Source organism: Callorhinchus milii, unplaced genomic scaffold (assembly GCF_018977255.1).
Source record: "Callorhinchus milii isolate IMCB2004 unplaced genomic scaffold, IMCB_Cmil_1.0 Scaffold2, whole genome shotgun sequence".
Taxonomy (NCBI): domain Eukaryota; kingdom Metazoa; phylum Chordata; class Chondrichthyes; order Chimaeriformes; family Callorhinchidae; genus Callorhinchus; species Callorhinchus milii.
Window position 1 is genome coordinate 112,858,320 of NW_024704743.1, and position 18,971 is coordinate 112,877,290.

Here is an 18,971-nt window from a genome sequence, read left to right on the forward strand (position 1 = left end):
GAAATACTTGTGTTCTATCAAAATTACTAAACATCTTACAGGTAGAGACTAGAGCCAGATTTGTTCTATATTAATTAAGATTTATTATGAAGTAAACTGATTGCGCTAACCTGTTATGGTAGTTTTACAGTAGTAGTTTTTTTTTCTCTTCTCCAGACATAATGTGGAGTCCTGTAGCTTAGTGGTTAGAGCACTCGCCTCGCAAGTAGAGGACCTGGGTTTGATTCCTGGCAGGGCAAAACATTAGGCAAGTTTCCTTACTCCACACGCCTCTGTTTACCTAGCAGTAAGTAGGAACTTGGTTGTTATTCGATTAGCAGATCGCTTTTCCAGGGGTAATAATTCCTTTAAAATAATTTTTAAAAATAATTTGGTCACTCAATCCACGACTGCTTGTGGGACACTGCTGTACACAATTGGCTGCTGCGTTTCGCCCACAAGATATACAGAAAATTCACTTCACAGTATATTCTGTGAAGGAAGCGCATTGAGACATCTTGGAAGATATGATAAGACGCTATAGCAAATGCAAGGATTATTATTATTGTTATCGCTATCATACTCTTTCGAGATGTAGTCTTTAACCGTTCCTTTCTAAGTGCTGCCTTTCGACCAGAAAAAGATATAAGATTGGGGAGAAATAGTCTTGCAATTTGCTTAGAAAATGTAGCAGTTAAAGAAAAATATGCAGTTTCTGTCAATACATATGTTGCTGTACATGTGCACGCTACAAAGGTATGCACTCCACACATGCATATTGTTAAAGTAATGAAAGTTTAATAAAACCACTTTGAGTAGTTTGTAATAGATTCTTAATCAGCATAATCTGTAGCAGTTGGTGCATCTTAGATCCAAGGTTGGGAAATTTTGTAGTACCATTATTCACTCCCGCATCTCCTCCCCCTCCCCCTGCAATCATACTCTCTCTCACACACACATGCTCACTCCTTTGGCTTTTGGTTGCTATCATGTTATAGCATTCCTGATGTAATAAGACCATGTGTATTGTTTCCATTTCCCTTGAAAATAAAATGTCTTGTAACTAGGGATGCTATAATTGAACTTATTGGAATGATTTTTTTTAAATGTATCCTGATGTATTGGAATTGATAAGTGTACTGTGTTGGAACCTTATTCTTTAGTTTCTGGATCTTGGCTTCAAACCCAAGAAGATGATGAGGGAATAAACGTTTGCTCTGCTGAGTTTAAAGATCCTACGTTAAATGATTCTTGGCAGTTTCAACCTGATTTTTTGCGGGCCTTAAAACAGTTTATAGTTTGGTGCTAATTTGTAGCCTTAGTCGAGTTGGATGGAGCTACAGCTTTGAGACCATTCGGAAAATAGTGCATTGGTCCAAAACTGCAGTGGTGACTCTCGCAAAGTTGATAAAGCAGGTTGTATTGGTGTAGAGGAAACTTTATTTTGAAGCAAAGCTGTGTAATATTTTACCCAGGTGTGATCAATGTTGGGTATCAATAATTGAAACTGCTCTCTCCTTCAATTTATAATCCAGCCGCCTTATCACCAGTTGAAGCAAATCGAAGAATTTCACTGTGTGGTGACTGTTTGTGGACGAATGATGCAGCTAATTTGTGTATATCAATGTTGTGTAAACAGCCAGCAAGGCAATGCATTTAAACAGTTTGGCAGGATGTTCAGATAGTAAAAAGATTTTGTAATGCTGTTAAAGCTGTACATTTTCTTTAGTATTTAATTATCTTTAAAACAATAAAGTAAAATTCTTTACTGACTTTCTTTAACCATTTTCTGTTGATATTGTGGTTTACATGTGTCCTGTCACCTATATTTCCAATATCTTCTATATAATTGTTGTTTAGAGATTAAGAATTATAATGGGAAAATGGAATAATTATTTTGGAGAGTTTTCAATCCTTTCAACCAGAAGCCTCAAACTTATTTTGGTTTGATGATGGTATTGTGGAGTCCTGTAGCTCAGTGGTTAGAGCACTCGCTTTGCAAGCGAGAGACCTGAGTTCAATTCCAGGCAGAGGGCGAAACCTTGGGCAAGTTTCCTTACTCCACACAGAGCCTAATAATAATCCCTCCAAAGAACAAAAACAATAATAAAAATTGGTCATTTTCAATCCATGACTGTTTGTGGGACATTGCTGTGCGCAATTGGCTGCTGCGTTCGCCCACAAATATATAGTCAATTCACTTTACAGTATATTCTGTGAAGCGCTTTGGGACGTCCTCCTGACGTGAAAAGCGCTATATCAAATGCAAGGATTATTATTTTTATTATTATTATGAAATTGCCCCCAAATGAACATAATTAAACTTCAAGTGACTAGGTGCAAGCCAAACCTAAGTGGAAAAAAGAAAAAGTATCCAGAAAAAAGTGCTGATCTTCGAAATTTCATGCGATGCTAGAACATATTCCAGCATTCCAGCGTTCGTTATTTTGATGCCAATTTTCTTCCCCTATTTCCGAATGACCCTTCTTTGGGTTTCGTTTCCTAGGTCCAAGCTGCCTTCTTTCTATGTAATCCCAGATGGTGAGTGTTGGCTGGCATTTCAACCATGGAAAGCGTTGTGGCAAAGCCCAACACTGTCCTGATCACTGTCTATAAAATGCATTTTCCAACAAGGGCACTGAATAGCAATCCAGAACAGCAATTTCCCTCTCCATATAGTATGAAAATAACCCTTTGTATAAATTTACCTTAATTACAGTATAACCCATTATGACACACTTCTGCACAGCACAAATTTGGGGATAGCATGGCAGAACTGTGGACCCCATTCATTCACTGCGCATTCACCTGCCAACCTTGCCGTTTCCTGCACTGGCTGATCTAATGACATAGAAGTTGGCCATTTTAGCTTTAAAATGGCTGACCTATGGGTCATCAGGTCGCTGACTTGGTCCTGTTACAGATTAGATGTAGTGTGCTCCATGTCTTAATCTTTATTTGCTTCATGTGCATTACAGCCTATGTATGTTGTCCTCCTAGAAGAAATTCAGAGAGAAACAGAACTGGTTATATAGACAGAACTGTAGCAGGTGCAGTTTAATACAAATGTAGAATTTGTCAAAGGAATGTTTTGAGAGTTGGATGGGAAAACTGGTGTACTCCTTGAACATTTTCTGAATTCATAATTGTCATTGATTTCAAGTACAGCGCAAAGAGTATACTATTTAAAAATGTTTATAATTTAAATTTCCACTTATCTTAGCAATGAGGAATTCCATGGGGTTTTATTAGTTTACTTGTTTATTTTCTTTTGTCACTTTATTGTAAACTAAGTACATATCTGCAAACAGGCTTGTGTTTGTATATTACATCAAAGTAGGAATTGCAAATACTGCTGATACTGAAAGGCTTCAGCATCGGTTGGGTCTGGTTTAGCTCTCCTGTTAAACCCAATGGAGGCACTCAGGGATGTGGCTGGCTTTTTTCATAGTGTTATTCAGTGGAGCCAGCCTCGTTCACAGAGGTGCTTTTGCCACTGATAAAAAATTGTTCTATAACATTTAGAATTGTTATTTTTTCAATTTGAACCAAAAGTACTCACACCAGATTCCTTTTCTCCTTCAAGTGATTGTTCCTGATTTCGTTGAAACCCAAGTGTGTTTCACCTTTGAGACATGAGGTTAAGTAAAAAGAATGTGTAATTGGTATATTTAATACATTTTTAACCATTATTTTCACAAAATTGGTTACCATGATGACTTTTCTTTCATCTTCAGGATATGACACTTTTAAGAAAATAAATTCAAGTTTACTATATTAAGATAAAAATCTAACTGACAGTACAGTAATGAGAAAAATGGCAAACAATAGCTGTGATTGAACTTGAGATAGGATGCTTTGTCAATCAGAGGTATTTTCTCACATCTTTCATCCTTTTGAAGTAACCATTATGTTCCCTCTGGGCATGGTATATAAATGCAGTGGTGCTGAATTTTTAAGAGAATCTATTCACAAGATCTTCATGGGGAGACCTGTGGCCTGTTAAAGATGTGAACATAAAGTTTTCAACTTCATCTAAATCTTGCTTTTTTAATTAAAGCATGATTTTATTCTGAATCATTAATGTTCATTAGGTAGAATATGAAATAATTAAAGATTTCCAAGATGAGCATTGCAGTGTTTCCAAGAAAAAGTTGCACTGTATTCATCTTCCACTCCACCCCCCCTCCAATTTTGTCTCAAAATCTTATCACTGTTTGCTAAATATTCCCCCACTCTTACTTGAATTACTTGCTCCACTCTAATTCCTGGAACAAGGATGGCTTTGTTCCATGTTGGGTTGGATGCATTCTTTTAGAATTATTCCATTAAACACAATAGTTCTTTTTTTGCTCCTTGATGTCAGACAAATTATTTTGCATTTAGTCACATTTAACTGTATCTGTTCAATACCCAAAAAGTCCTAATGTTTCAGATTGCATCATTTCGCCCACAAAAATGTGGTCAATTCACTTTCCAGTATATTCTGTGAAGCGCTTTGAGATGTCTAGAAGACATGAAAAGCGCTATATCAAATTCAAGGATTATTATTATTATTCTTCATTAGCTGCACTGTCTTTTATCTTTGCTCAAAACCGTGGAGACTTTTCTTTGGGTAATTTTCCAAGTTCTTTATCAAAATTGTTTACAGAAAGCAGTCACTGTGATTACCTTTAGGATCTGCAGTGCCAACCTCATGCTGACATCATTACATGCCGTTTCCTGCTCCAAAGGATTGTTTGGTCTTGTAGAGCAGCAACAATAATTTGCATGTATATAGCACCCTACACCTGAGTAGGGTCTTGAAACACCTAAACCTAAGAGCAGGAACCATGGCTCATTTAAAACAATACTCTTAATATTTAAAAAAAACGCATTTCACTCACTAAAATACACAGTCACTACACTTTACAGTATATTCTGTGAAGCGTTTTGAGACGTCTCGAAGACATGATAAGGCTCTATATCAAATCCAAGGATTATTATTGTTATTATTATTATTACTCTCCTAGCCTTGAAAGCCTCCCAATTGTAGCACTCCCACCACTTCAGTACCTGAGCAGAATTAACTCGGCAGAAGCCAGGGATCAAACTTGAGATCTTCATGGTATATATAACTTGTTATCATACTGCAATTACTCATCGAATAATTAGGGGAGCACATAAGTATGTCCTTATATCTCTGGAAGAGGTTATACAGACCCCATATCCACACAACGAACAGCTCAATTGCCATTCAACCCGACTGTGATGAAATGATAGGAACAATTATTGCACTGAGAATCTTGAATTGTGCCTGCATGTATTAGCACATGCACAGTGTACTGGCAGGAGTATTTTTAACTGCATGTATAGCTCCTGTACAGCATTTATTTTTAATATAACTGGGAAGATACAATACTGGGTTTAAGAAAGATGGGGAAAGAGGGCAAGGAAGAGAGAGAAAAGACAGTGACGCTATGTGGCACTGCAATAATTGTCTTAACTCCTTATGACAGTTTGGTTAGTATTTTGAATTGTATTTAATTGATGACTTGATATCCACATTGTGTTCATAGCTACAATAGAAATGGTCCCAATTAATATGGATATAGTGCTCTTTACTGCATTACTGTACTTCTCTTTTGCTGTGTTATTTTATGCAACATTTTATGCAACGTCTGTTTTATCACAAATATAATATTCTTACAAGTTGGAAGAATTATTATATTGTATTTTAACTATACTTTTCATTTCATGCTATTTCAAATCCTCCGAGTTAGTAGTTGTGCATCTGTGCTTGGAATCAGCAAAATGTACGATTTGTTAAGATACAGCAGTTGTCATTAACATGCAGGATACTGTGATCTATCATTGAAAAGGAATAATTGTTTGAATTAGGGAGTATGGTTAAGTATGTTGTGTGCGACTGAGAGATCAATAAAATGGAATCTGTGAGAGTGTTTATGTATGAATGTTTAAGTTTGTGGCCAGGATCTTGGCAAATGTAATCCACAGGAATGCTATGGGGGAGGGGATGGAGGAGAATGCAACGCCTGCAAAGACCAGTGTGGCATACAGCTCATATTTCTCCTCGCTTTCTCAACTATTCTAAAATGTCAAGCTGCTGATTGAATTACTGTGATGGAGTACAGTAGACTATAAATTGTTCTTTTAACACATACTAACTTTCTAGAGAACCTGCATACAAATATCTCACTGGGTGAAAAAAAATGCTATTACTTTTGAATAGATCACTTTTCTCCCCCACTTTTAGCAAGCAGTTCCTAGTATTTATCTGTGGTGCATTAGCAGTGCTTTATTAGAAATCCCAGCTTCGTTCAGCAACAACAATCAAACATTTGAGCTATGGTTAGTTATTTTACTTTCTTCTGAAGATATACTTGTCTGAATATTACAGAACAAATGTAATTTATTCCAAACAATTGACAGTTAATGTTAGAACTTTTATACAATTCTGCCCTGTTTAATTTTTTTGAAAATTCTTATTTTCCAAGCTTCAGATCCCAAATATTTCTTTGCCTTTGATTTCTTCAAATATATTTCCAGTGTTGGTTTTTTTTCAAAATGCGCTATTAGTAATAATTGTTTGTCAAGAATTTATGAACTTTGAGAGTCTACCATTGGCCATCAAAGACCCAGCCAGTATAACAAGTATAAAAAGTATAACTGGTAATGAACATACTGTTGTCAAGCCTAAACTAGGATACTGTGCAAATGGTTTAACGTTTCTATATAGGATGAATTTAACAGAAAAGGTTACAGGAGGTTAAAATACAGGTGAACCACATTGTCCCACGGGGCACTGCTTCTCTTGCACTATGGACCCACACACACCAGTACATTCAGCTTCCATGTAAGCCCACTGCTGACAAGGTTTGCTGTACATAGCCTGTAGATGTAAGCACTCAGGAAGTGACATTAGCTACATTTTCTATGCTTAGCATACATGCATGTAACATGTAGGAAATGACATCAGTGGTGACCCAAAGCATGATCCACGGAGCAATAAACATTTTTTAGGGGAAAAAACAGCCCAAATGGGGATTCCTTCCATGTTTTAGACCCAATTGTATGGGTGGCCATCCAAAGAGACCAATGAATCAAACCTTGGTAACTACACAGTTGTAATGTTGTAGTAGATTGCTGTAAATATTTAGGATTTGAAGTTAGAAAAACAAGAATGTTGAAATTAAAGTAAACCGTGCAGAATTGTTTAAAAAAGATTTGATATTAACAGTTTATTGTTTTAACATTCATACTTTGTGCCGTACATCTCCAAAGGAAAATATTTACCAAATTCAATGTCTGTTGCAGTTAATTTTATACTTTAAAAATTAAACAGAAATGACTAAACATGACGTACATGATTTATTAACTTTCCAATGTATGCTTTATTTATTGCATTTCGCTAAACTGATAAAGAATTGATATTCCAACTATGTGTTGCAGCCAAATATTTCTGGTATTTTTCACTTTTAATATTTGATTTTAAATGCACCCTATCGTAGATATTTTCCTTCAAAAAGTATTTAGCCGTTAAAACCCTCTTATTGCCTATGTTATGAAGTGAAGCTGTACAGTGGAACTCAGAAACTGTAATTGGATTGCTAAACATTTAAAGAAAGATGGTAGTGCTAGGTGCAGATTTTCATAAATATCAGTAACAACCCATCACCCCCGCTTTCATTTATCTGCCTCGCAAAATACTCAGAGAATATGCATTCTTCAGTGAAAAATGCCACTTGGAATTGAGCATTGAATGTGTAGGAAATTTCAGTTTATTGTTAAACAGATTGGTGGAGGGTTAGGGCTGTGCTGCAGATTAGTGTTGCCCTTTCATTTCTTGGATTTGCGTGTGAATTCACCCTTGATTGATGGGATTAAAGTCTCCCTTTATGGTCATCTTTAAAGATATTATTCGGACCCTCTTGCCCCACTTCCTAATTGACGTGAATTCTTGTCACAAAACTATAACTGGTGTGTGACATAATAACTTCATATTAGTGGACTTGATGGGACTAGATGGTGAGGGTTGTGGGAGAGGAGTTCTTCAATCCTATTAATATGCTTTCCTCTTCCACAAATCCACCAAATTATATGTTTTAACGCATCTCGTTGTTTGTATGGAACATCACCAGCACAGATTACCTGTCAGAATACCTTGCTGACGTAGCAAGTGTTAGTACACTTCAAAGTACAGTACTTCATTCTGTGAAGTGTTTTTAAATACAGTATTACAACACAATATAAAGTTTTTTTTATTACCAAAGTGTGCTGCCAATATGAAACTGTTTTCACCAAGGCTAATTGAATATTAAGATTCAATTGCAAGACAAATTGATTACAAATTAAATCACATTTTCTAACCTCGAATAAATCATTAATGAGGCCACATATGGAATGTGGGTTTCAGTTTGGGGCACTCTATCTTCAGAATAACATTCATGCGCAGAATGTGTTGAAAGAAAAATGGCACAGTTAGCTGTTACTAAGAGGCTCCCTGAATTTACTTTGAATGCAGAAGAAAAGATATAGAGAGTACGTGATCAACATCTTAAAAATGTTGAAAATAGATGATGTATGAAAGCATATTATTTAAATTGTGAGTGCAGAATTACAGGGTGTGATTGCAAAATTAGAAATGAACAACTGAAGTAGCTCCTATTGATGCGTTTGAAAACAAGCTTAAGAAATATGTGGTTACAAACAGAATGAAGGGTAATAAGGATGACGAGGCAGAAGCATTCAATGCTCGATGGTCATGTTGAATGCTCAGTTGCTGGTCATTGAATGGCTTTGCAAGGTAAACAAATGACCATACCTCAATAATATAGGATCCAAGATTAGATAGCTAGTCAAGTTATGTCGGGATTGGGGAGAATGTAGATTGTGCATTGTGGAATAGATTTGATAGTCAAATAGCCATTTCTTACACAAAGCTCTGCATTATGACACACAAAATTCACATTTTAAAAAAGCTAAATATTGGAACAAGTATTTTGATTTACTTTGCCAACAACAGGGAATCTTTAAAATAGAAGTTGATGTCAGACGGTGGATTAGAATTTGTTTGGCTCAAATATGCATTTATTTGGGCTGACTGGAAAATAACATTGCATGTGACTCCCTTGCAAAAAAAAAAGTCACTCTTCAGTGTATTAAAAACCCAGACCTACTGGGACACGCTTAGGTTTCTTTTTCCACTTAGGGAAACATTAGCCAAAAAGTGTTGCTGAGATTTAAATCTCAGATTTGAAAGGTGAATGATTCCAAACTATATCTCTGTCTCCACCATTGCTGCATTATGCTAACTTCATTTAACAACAACAACAAGATTACATTTGTATAGCGCCTTTCACGTCAGTGGCAGTATTTTTTCCCAGCATTCAATTGCAAAAAAAAGACCACAAGAGTAACCAAATTGTACTTTCCAGAATTTTTAATTACGTTTTTACAGAGTTTGTCATAATAGTGTGTGTTTGTTGCCTTCACATCAGCTCATAAAGTACAAGAGTGAACTGACTCCTTGATGTTTTATGTATTCATTCACTTTGTGCACAGTGGAGGTCAACGGGAAGGGAGGGAAAAAGACCATACCAGAGGAAACCAGTGGTGACCACACACAAGATGGAAAGGCACCTTCAAGCAACTGGAAAAGGATGACTAACTGTTTAGAAATGTACATGACTTGTTTTAAGTACGTATGATTGCTCCAAAGTAATAGTGAAATGGCAAATGTTGCCACAGCATTTTAAAGGGTTAAGAGAGTCTAGGAAGTACTTTTTCTCTATTCCTCATTATTATATTTAAAAAGTCCTAAAAATATATACTGACGTAATCCCTGTGTTCAGAGGATCCCTTCCAGCTGCTAGGGCAATCTATTGATGCATGTAAAGGGATGAATGGGTGCATCCCCAGTTTTATTTAGTTTAATGAGCTATGAAGGAGTCTAAAAGCCGACCTAGAGCTGCCTTGATGAAAGCTTAGTATCTGTGAGCAACAGTACCCACCAGTATTGTTTTTTCCTTCAGTGAAACAAGTTAGGAACAACCTCCCAATACCTTCTCACTTAGGTGAACTAAATGGCTTGTGTTTTAAACTGGACAGGTATCTGGAGACGACAGGTTTGCAGGGTTATGGGGAGAAAGCGGGTGAGTGGGGTTAATAAAAGTCAGTTGCTCTGTCAAAGAGCCGGCACAGTCTCGATGGGCTGAATGGCCTCCTTCTGTGCCGTAACATTCTATGATTCTATGATTTGATTTGCACCTGGGTTCGGGTGCCTACACCCTAATTATAAAATTGCTTTTTAAATTGCTTCTATATACAGAGGACCTGGGTTCGATTCCCAGGCAGGGTGAAACCTTATGCAAGTTTCGTTACTCCACACACCTCTGTTTACCTAGCAGTAAGTAGGAACTCGGTTATTAGTCGATTAGTGGATTACTTTTCCGGCGGTAATAATCCCTTAAAAAAAAATTTGGTTACTCAATCCATGACTGTTTGTGGGACATATATCAAATGCAAGGATATTATACATATTACTTTAACGAGGCAAATTTATAATTGTTCAAAACATATTTTAAAATCAGTGGAAGAATACTGGCTGATGGGCAAAATGTATTGTGCTGGAATGAAGCCTAAAGCGGGCACTCCCATTTATCTAAAGGTAGGCCAGGCTAGTATGAAAAGACATTCTGACAGTATCCTCCCACAAGATTTTATAATACGTTTTGAATAATTATAAAATTGCTTTTTACCATGCTTCTAAATACCCACATTGCAAGTACACGCCACAAGCCAAAGCCCTAACTGGTGTGGTTTACTGTTGGTGGCCATGGTTTGGAGGAGTTCTACTGGAGCATGGTCAAATTGTTGCAGCTAATCTGATAACCTTGCGCTAACATCACCTGGGTTTGAGCCTGTTGTGAATTTGAAACAGCCACAACTTGCATTTATATAGCGCCCTTCATGTGAGATGGTGACTTGAAGTTGCGCATCATCGATGGATTGTTTTAGTGGGTCTGCTGCAAATTTGACTTGTTTCTGTTTTTCATTTCAAAACCAATTTTTAAGAGGAAATGCTGAAGCAGTTACTTTTCTTTTTGATGATGTAACCTCTGGACCATATGGCTTTGCCGAGAGCTTGGACAAATCATTGAGCATGTCAGCGAAACATTCGTCCTTTAGAGAGCTGCCAGAGATGTGAAAGTGATTGTCTGCTCCAATTCTCTCTGCTTACTTAGCGAAGCCACTCTGAGGATTTAACCTGCAAACCTCGAAGTAGGTAGTGTAGACTTTGTTGCATGACCACATCATCTAGAATTTAATTTTATATACTATTCAAAGTATATGTAATATGTACGTGCGAATGTGGGATAAATTTCCATAATTTTGTCTACAAAAATAAATTAGGTAAAGATGGCCAACAGAATAATTTTGTACAATGGAAATCTTTGCAACCAGTGAACTAACAGACATATATCATATTTTATGTAGTGATGGCTTACACTTTTTATGGAAGTATAAATTATATGAAAGTTCCAAAGTGTTGTTTTCTTAAATTTGAAATGAATAGCAATGGCAGTGTGAATAAATTGTCTTTTTCTGCAAAATTGCTTAAAATGGCAGATGATTAATTAATAAACCCTCCCAAATCAAGAGTTTGATTCACAACAACTTGCCACAAGATTTAAATTGTCAGACTGTTACCATATTGCACCAGACATTTGAGGTGAGACAGTTCTCCATATGGAGGGTGAGATTACAGGATTGTCACTTCAAGCTGCTTCTTCCCAACTGTCAGCTACAGAATGGCAGGGCATTTAAATCTCCAGACCATCCTGAACTGAATTCAGGAAGCATTTCTTCACGCAGAGGATTCTCTGCCTGAGAAAGCTATAGAAGTAGAATCAATAGGGATGTTTAATGGAGAGATAGATGCACTCTCACCACCCTCTGGGTGAGGTAATGCTCCCTAATCTCATCTCTAACATAATACGTTACGCTCACAAAATACACAGTCAAACTTTACAGTATATCCTGATAAGGCACGATATCAAATACAAGGAATATTATTTTTTTTCAAATAATAATATGGTCACTCATAATAATACGGTCACTGCCGTGTTTCATCCACAAAATATACAGTCAGTTCACTTTGCAGTATATTCTGTGAAGTACCTTGAGATGTCTCGAAGACATGATAAGCGCTATATCAAATGCAAAGATGATTATTATAGATACTTGGATAGTAGTAGCGGTATCAAGCGGGCGAGGTTGGGAGTGATGGGGTCGCAGAGCCTGGTGCGAGAGAGTACACGAGCTGCAGAGTTTTGGATGATCTGCAGCTTGTGAAGGGAAGAGTTGGGCAGGCCAATGAGGAGGGAAGTCGAGCCTTGAAGTGACGAATGCGTGGGTAAGGGTTTTGGCAGCCTGAGGGATGAGGCAGTGGCGGAGTCTGGCAATATTGCAGAGATGGTGGTAGTGCCGGTCATGGCGCGGATGCGGGGGAGAAAGGACAGTTCAGGGTCAAACAAGACACCCAGGTTCCTGACTGGCTTAGTGAGGTTGAGTGTGCAGCCGTGGAGGTTGATGCTGCCAGCGCATGAGGTGCAGAGGCACTGGCATGAGCCAATGAGGAGGGCCTCGGTCTTACTGACATTCAGCTGGAGAAAGTTGTTCCTCATCCAGGACTTGATGTCAGACAGGTAATCGGTCAGGACGCCAGTAGTCCTGGAGTTGAGGGTGTGGAGGCAGAGGGATAGAGTTGGGTGTCATCTGCATACATGTGGAAATTTACCCCATGTCTGTGGATGATGTCACCAAGGGGGAGCATGTGGAGGGTGAAGAGAAGGAGACCAAGGACAGCCCTGAGGAACGCTGCACGAGACGATGCGGGGGTTGGAGGAGAAGCCGTTAGCTGAGACAAAGTGGAGGTGGCATGAAAGGTAGGACCTGAACCAGTCAAGGACAGAACCTTGGAGGTTGAGGTGGGAGGAGAGGTGATGGAGGAGGATTGAATGGTCCACAGTGTCAAAAGCAGTGGAGAGGTTGAGGAGGATGAGGAGGCAGAGGGAGCCCTGGTCACACATGGTCAGAATGTCATTTGTGACCTTGACCAGAGCAGTTTCCATGCTGTGGGCAGCATGGAAACCCGATTGGAGGGGCTCATGGAGGGAGTGGGATGAGAGGAAAGAGCGAAGCTGGGAGGCAACGGCTCTCTCAAGGACCTTGGACAGAAAAGGGAGGTTGGAGATGGGCCGGTAGTTTGATAGCTGTGTTGGGTCAAGGGAAGGTTTCTTCAAGGTGGGGGTGATAGTGGCTGTTTTGAGGGGGGTAGGAACAGTGCCAGATGACAGAGAGAGGTTGATGATGTTGGCGAGTAGTGGGGCTAGGAGGTGGAGCTGGGATTTAAGGAGAGGGGTGGGGATGGGGTCCAGGGATCAGGTGGTGGGCTTCAAGGAGGATATGGTGGTGGTGATAGAGGAGGGGGTGACAGGTTCAAAGGAAGGAGGGATGGGTAGTGGTTGGAGTGTGTAGGGGGGGGCATAGAGAGGGGTGGAAGTTGGGAGGGCAGTGGCAGCTGAGTGGATTCCCTCGATTTTGGACTTGAGGAAGTCCAGCATTTCCTCGCAGTGGGAGTCGGAGGAAAGAATCTGCAAGGCGTAGCAGGGAGGGCGGAGAAGCCGGTTGGTGTTGGAGAACAGGAGCCTGGGGTTGGCCTCCGCCTCCAGGATTAACCTGGAATAGAAGGACGATTTGGCCGAGGCAAGAGTGGAGCGATAGGTTTTGATGTAGTCCAGCCAGATGTGCTGGTGGACCATGAGACCGGATTTGAGCCAAGTGCGTTCAGCAGCTCGCACCTGGCCCTTGAGTGAGCAGAGGTGGCTGGTGAACCAGGGTGAGGATCGGGAATAGGAGGCAGTTCGGGAGGTGAGGGGGGCAAGGGCGTCGAGTGTGGTGGAGAGGGTGCTATGGAGGAGAGTAAACGCAGAGGAACAACACCTTATGCAGTAGGTTGAGGTGTAATATCATGGCACGCTGCTCTGTTGTTCTTGGCATTAACTTCAATGAATTTCAATTGCAACAAATGTAAAGTAACGAGATGATTTCAACTGTAAAGCCCAAAGTTCAAATTAAAAATCAATACAAGTGATGAGAACAGGTGGTTCTCAGATAGGCTGTGCATCTGTAATGCACTCTTGTTGCAGTGTTAAAAGCCAAGGGGCACTTGTGTGGCGATAATGTGTGTGTGGTTTGGGCTCGAGTCCATAAAATGCCCACAAAATACAGTCAATTCATCAATTCACTTTACAGTATATTTTGTGTAGCACTTTGAGATGTGTGGAAAATATGATAAAGTGCAATATCAAATGCAAGGATTATTATATAAACTGGACTGAAAGTCAAATGGAATCAATGAATGTTGACATTGAGAATAATACTTGCCATTAATCCTCCATTCTCCCTTCCCCCCCATATATATTGGGTTTCTTGGGTTGTAGCCAGTGCACTGAACGACTGAAATCCTATTATCAGAGCATTGGTGTGGAATCCATCTTCCTCCACAGCATTTACTATTAAGACAAAAGGTGAATATGCCAGTGGGGTTATTGCAACTGACTCAACTGTTACCTGATCTGAGATGGTCAGCCAAGATTCATTCTTCTGATCACTACCCAATGACATCAGATGGAAAGCATGTGGTGTGTGTGAGAACATCAATACAGGATCAACAACAACAATAACAAAATTATATTTGTATAGCACCTTTCACGTCGGGAGTTCGTTCCAAGGCACAGGGATGAGTGCTCCCTCTGGTGCCTAATTGTGGTTGAATAACCTCCGAACATTCCTTGATTCATATATGAAGAATGCCCCCTTAACCAATATATTGGAAGGCCAGTGGTGCTCTTGGAGCTATATCTAAGATTGAAGTTATTGTCTTTAGCAGAAATTATCAAAGTGAGGGGAGATGTATTATGTCACTTGTGTGGTCCTATTCTGTTAAAAGTGATGCACAGCTTTGTGTGTCTCTTCCCCAAATAATAAAATAATTTGCCATGGGCCAGTGTTCCTTTCATCTTTTCTATCTGGTGATTGACTCACAATATTGTATGTAGACTTCTAAAAATTAAGGACCGCATTGTTACCTGAGCTCTAAATTGAAGGTATTTTATAACTGATCTACCTGTTAAAATTTGTAAAATTTATACTTGTATAGTGTCATGTTAGGTGAACACCTCAAAATGCTGCACAGATTGATTGAATCCTGAGCTCGGGAGGTAAGGTGGGCGTAAAGTTAAATAGGTATGACTCTGGATAAAGTTTGAAAGTAGTGAGGCAGAGGACTTTGAGAAAGGGTTCCAGAGAGGGGGAGCACAGTGGCTGAAGACTTGCTTGCAATGGTGAGGCAGGCAGGAGTGGCTCGTGGAGTAAGGTTGTAGGAAATTGCAGAGATAGGGTGGTCAAGGCTGTGGGTGAATTTGAAGGTGAGGGCAAAGATCTTGAAGTTGTTTCACAGAGAAATAGGGAGCCAGTGGAACTTGGCAAGAATGGGAGTGATGAGTTTGCTGGACCAAATGCTAAGGAGGGTATGGACTCTGGATTTTGAGAATGTACATTGGAAAAGTTAAGTCAGGAACGATAAAGGCGGGGATGAGAGTTTTGAGTGTGTGAGGTAGCAGTGGAAAATGGTTAAAACAATTGCCAGAATATCGTCATTTACTACATTTACAGTAAATGTGAGCTTAGAATTCTTCTCGTTTTATTTAATTCTACTTCCTCTCCGTTGAGAGATGCCCTAGTCTCCACTGAGCGCCTCCACTGAACAACTAGGGGACACTCGTGCTCTCTTCACCCCGTCCGCACCCCCCCCCCTCCCCCAGTGCACACAAACGCACACTCTATCAAATGCTCTGTTTAATCTACATTTACAGGTACAAGACAAGCTGGCACAAGGCAGCCATTGTTTAATTGTGAATTGTTTCAACCCTCATAATAGTTGCATAGTGAAATAGAGGAATCGTTGTTACACAAAGTGAATCTTATATAAAATATGTGTGTTGGCTTCTGTTCAACACAGGTACCATTATCCAGCCCCTAAGTTATTTTACGTCCAGCTCCTTGTGGGGAACACCGAGTTTATTGGAGAAGGACGGACCCGTCAAGCCGCCAGACACAATGCTGCCATGAAAGCCCTCCAAGCTCTTCGTGATGAACCTATTCCAGAAAAGCCACCTCAGGTAACAATTGAGTCAGAGTTGAGAGTTTTTCCCATCTTCCATATATGCCACTATTAAATTTAATATGATTGACTATTCTCCCTTGGGGTGGGGATGGGTGTTAAGCAAGGTCTCCTTGAGTTGGCTGCAAGATGACATGGTTGGCAATGGAATGTTGGAATCAAGTCACCCTCTGCAATGGCCTTGATAGTCCAGTTCCTGAGTCAGGCAGGTCTACATTATTTCAGGGCATTGCTGATGGTAGACCAGTCAGCCTGTCTCTTTGGCAGGAGTTGGAGCAGCAGTCCAGTCACCGGGAGTAGGGAGTGTTAGCACTCTCGCCTCTGAGTCAGAAGGTTGTGGGTTCAAGACCTACTTCACAACTTGGGAGTCACGCAGACTAAAATGACACTCCAGCTCGATTTCTCCTTTTGATAACATGGTTGAGATTCAGAACTAGTATGAATTAGATGTGTAAATCACCATTCAACCAAACTGCTCGAGAAAAAAAAAAACTTGTTTTTGAATCTAAATTTTTTAAGAAAAACAAAGTTTGGTAAAGTTCTTTCCACAGATTCCACGGAGCTTCATATTTGTAGTGGATTAAAGTTTTTAAATGCAGCAAATACTTTCCAGCCTCATTGAGACGAGTGCAGTGATGAATAGAAGTTTACATCTGTTTTGATTGCATATTATATGTTGATGTGCACACATGGGAGTATTTTCACTATATAAAGCAATGTGAGGTTGCAACGGTTATCCTTTAGAAAATTAGAAACAGAATTTAACTGCGTAGAGTTCTTGTTTATTCAATGAGGTAAGTGTTAAGAATATATATATATGTATATTCATGTAAATATCTGCACAAAGAATATGTATAAAGTTTCTACAGATGTTATTCTTAAGAGTATTTTATTGCATAATTTTAATGACAAGATGACAAGCATTGAAGATCTATAAAATCAGGACTTGATCAGTAGATTTTAAATATCAAGCATATCTTTTAATAGTTCTGTCATTTAGCCACCGTTAAATCAGACATTTGTTTTATTATTTCAGACAAGTTTTATATGCACTTTGTAAGCATTTCTGCCTCTACTAAACATTGTTACTGAAACTGGAGCCAAACTAACCCCACTGCTTGGTAGTTTTTCTTAAAATGTTCAAAAACAAATATACTTTTTCAGCTTGGCTCAGTTGCTAGTACTCTCCTGCTGGGTCAGAAGGTTGTAGATTTAAGGTTTGAGCTCATACTGCAGACCAACATTCTGATTGGGAAGAGCTGCATTGTTAATGAGTGCTTTCGGCAAAGATTTGAAAGTGAGGTCCAGGTCCCATCTGCCTATTCTTTAAGGGGACTTTAAAGTTCCTATCACACTCTTTGATGGGATGCCATCTGCAGATTGGGGTAAACTTCCAAATGTATTTGGATGACACAAATCTACTTCTTCTCCAGTTGCGACTCCAGGTCCTCCAATGTTCTCTGGTGGACATCAGGGCCTGGATGAGCGAAAGCTTCCTGAAACTTAATGTTGGCAAGACAGAAGCGAAGATCATTGGTTCCCGTCAACATCCTCAGACTTACTAAACTAGTGCGCAACCTAGGGGTCATGTTCGACCCATAGCTGTCCTTCCTTCCCACATTCGGTCCCAGACCAGGACCACCTTCCTCAACCTCCAGACTTGACTTCTCAAATGCCCCTTTGGTGGTCTTCCCAGCTCTACCATGCACAGGATCCAGCTGATCCAAAACTCCGTCGTCCACATACTCATCCATACTAAACTCCGTTCCCCTATCACACCAGTTCTAGCCAGGCTCCATTGGCTCCATATCGCCGAACAGATCAAGTTCAAGATTCTCATACTCGTTTTCAAATCACTTCATGCCCTATCTTTCTGACCTGCTTACCCCGCAACCCACAATTTGCTGCCTCCACTCGATTGGCACCGGCCTTCTACATGTCCCTTGTGCCCTCCGTTCCACCATTGGTGGGCGCTTTCAGCCACTTCACCCTGAAACTCTGAGATACTCTTACTCTATCCCTCCACCTTACCCTTCCTTTCCTCATCTTTAAGTCGTGCCTGAAGACCTTCCTATTCGACTGTGCCTATGGTCACCTCCCCCTCCCCCTGGCTCGGCCTTGTGCTCCGCCACTGTTAAGCGCTCTGGGATACTAACCTGCATAAAGTGCACTATATAAATGCAAGTTGTTGTTGTTGAAAAGAAATGTAACTTTTTCCTGGTTTTACCTTGGCAAACAATTAATTGATCATTCACATCATGGCTACTTGTTGGACCTTGCTGTGCACATAATGTCTGCCACATTGCCTACTAAAAAAAAGTCCCTCATTTGACATTAATTATCTGTGAAGCATGCTGAGATGTTTCAATGTAATAAGTGCTGTCAAAATGCAGATTCTTTAAGTTTTTTCCCCTACTCTCCTGAACGCTTTGACTCAGTCAATTCCACAGACAACAGCAGCCCTTGAGTACTTTACCCAAATAATTCTTCTTTGTGTTTGAGCCTCGACAGTGAGGTTCCTTTCATATCCTGATGGCTAAAAAAATCACAATCTCTCCGTATAGCAATCAGTGTGTATTAGACCCCAATAAATGTTAGCACATTAGCCAAAGAGCCCCAGAGTTTAACTGGATCTCTTCCTAATCTCATGGCCACAAACATCGACTTCCAACAGCACTGAATAGGACTCAGGAGTGCAATTCCGATTACCACTACCATTCTTGAGCTGAGATCAGTTAATTCG

At 39.7% G+C, this 18,971-nt stretch overlaps 1 protein-coding gene across 3 annotated transcripts in view; it reads left to right on the forward strand.

Moving 5' to 3' along the window:
• stau2 (staufen double-stranded RNA binding protein 2) overlaps positions 1-18,971 on the forward strand; it is a 139,139-nt gene that overhangs the window by 40,262 nt on the left and 79,906 nt on the right. For all 3 annotated transcript variants that reach the window (XM_042332306.1, XM_007886987.2, XM_007886990.2), the window contains one exon: positions 16,067-16,226. In XM_042332306.1, coding sequence (XP_042188240.1) covers positions 16,067-16,226 — 160 coding nt within the window. The remainder of the gene's footprint in view (positions 1-16,066; positions 16,227-18,971) is intronic.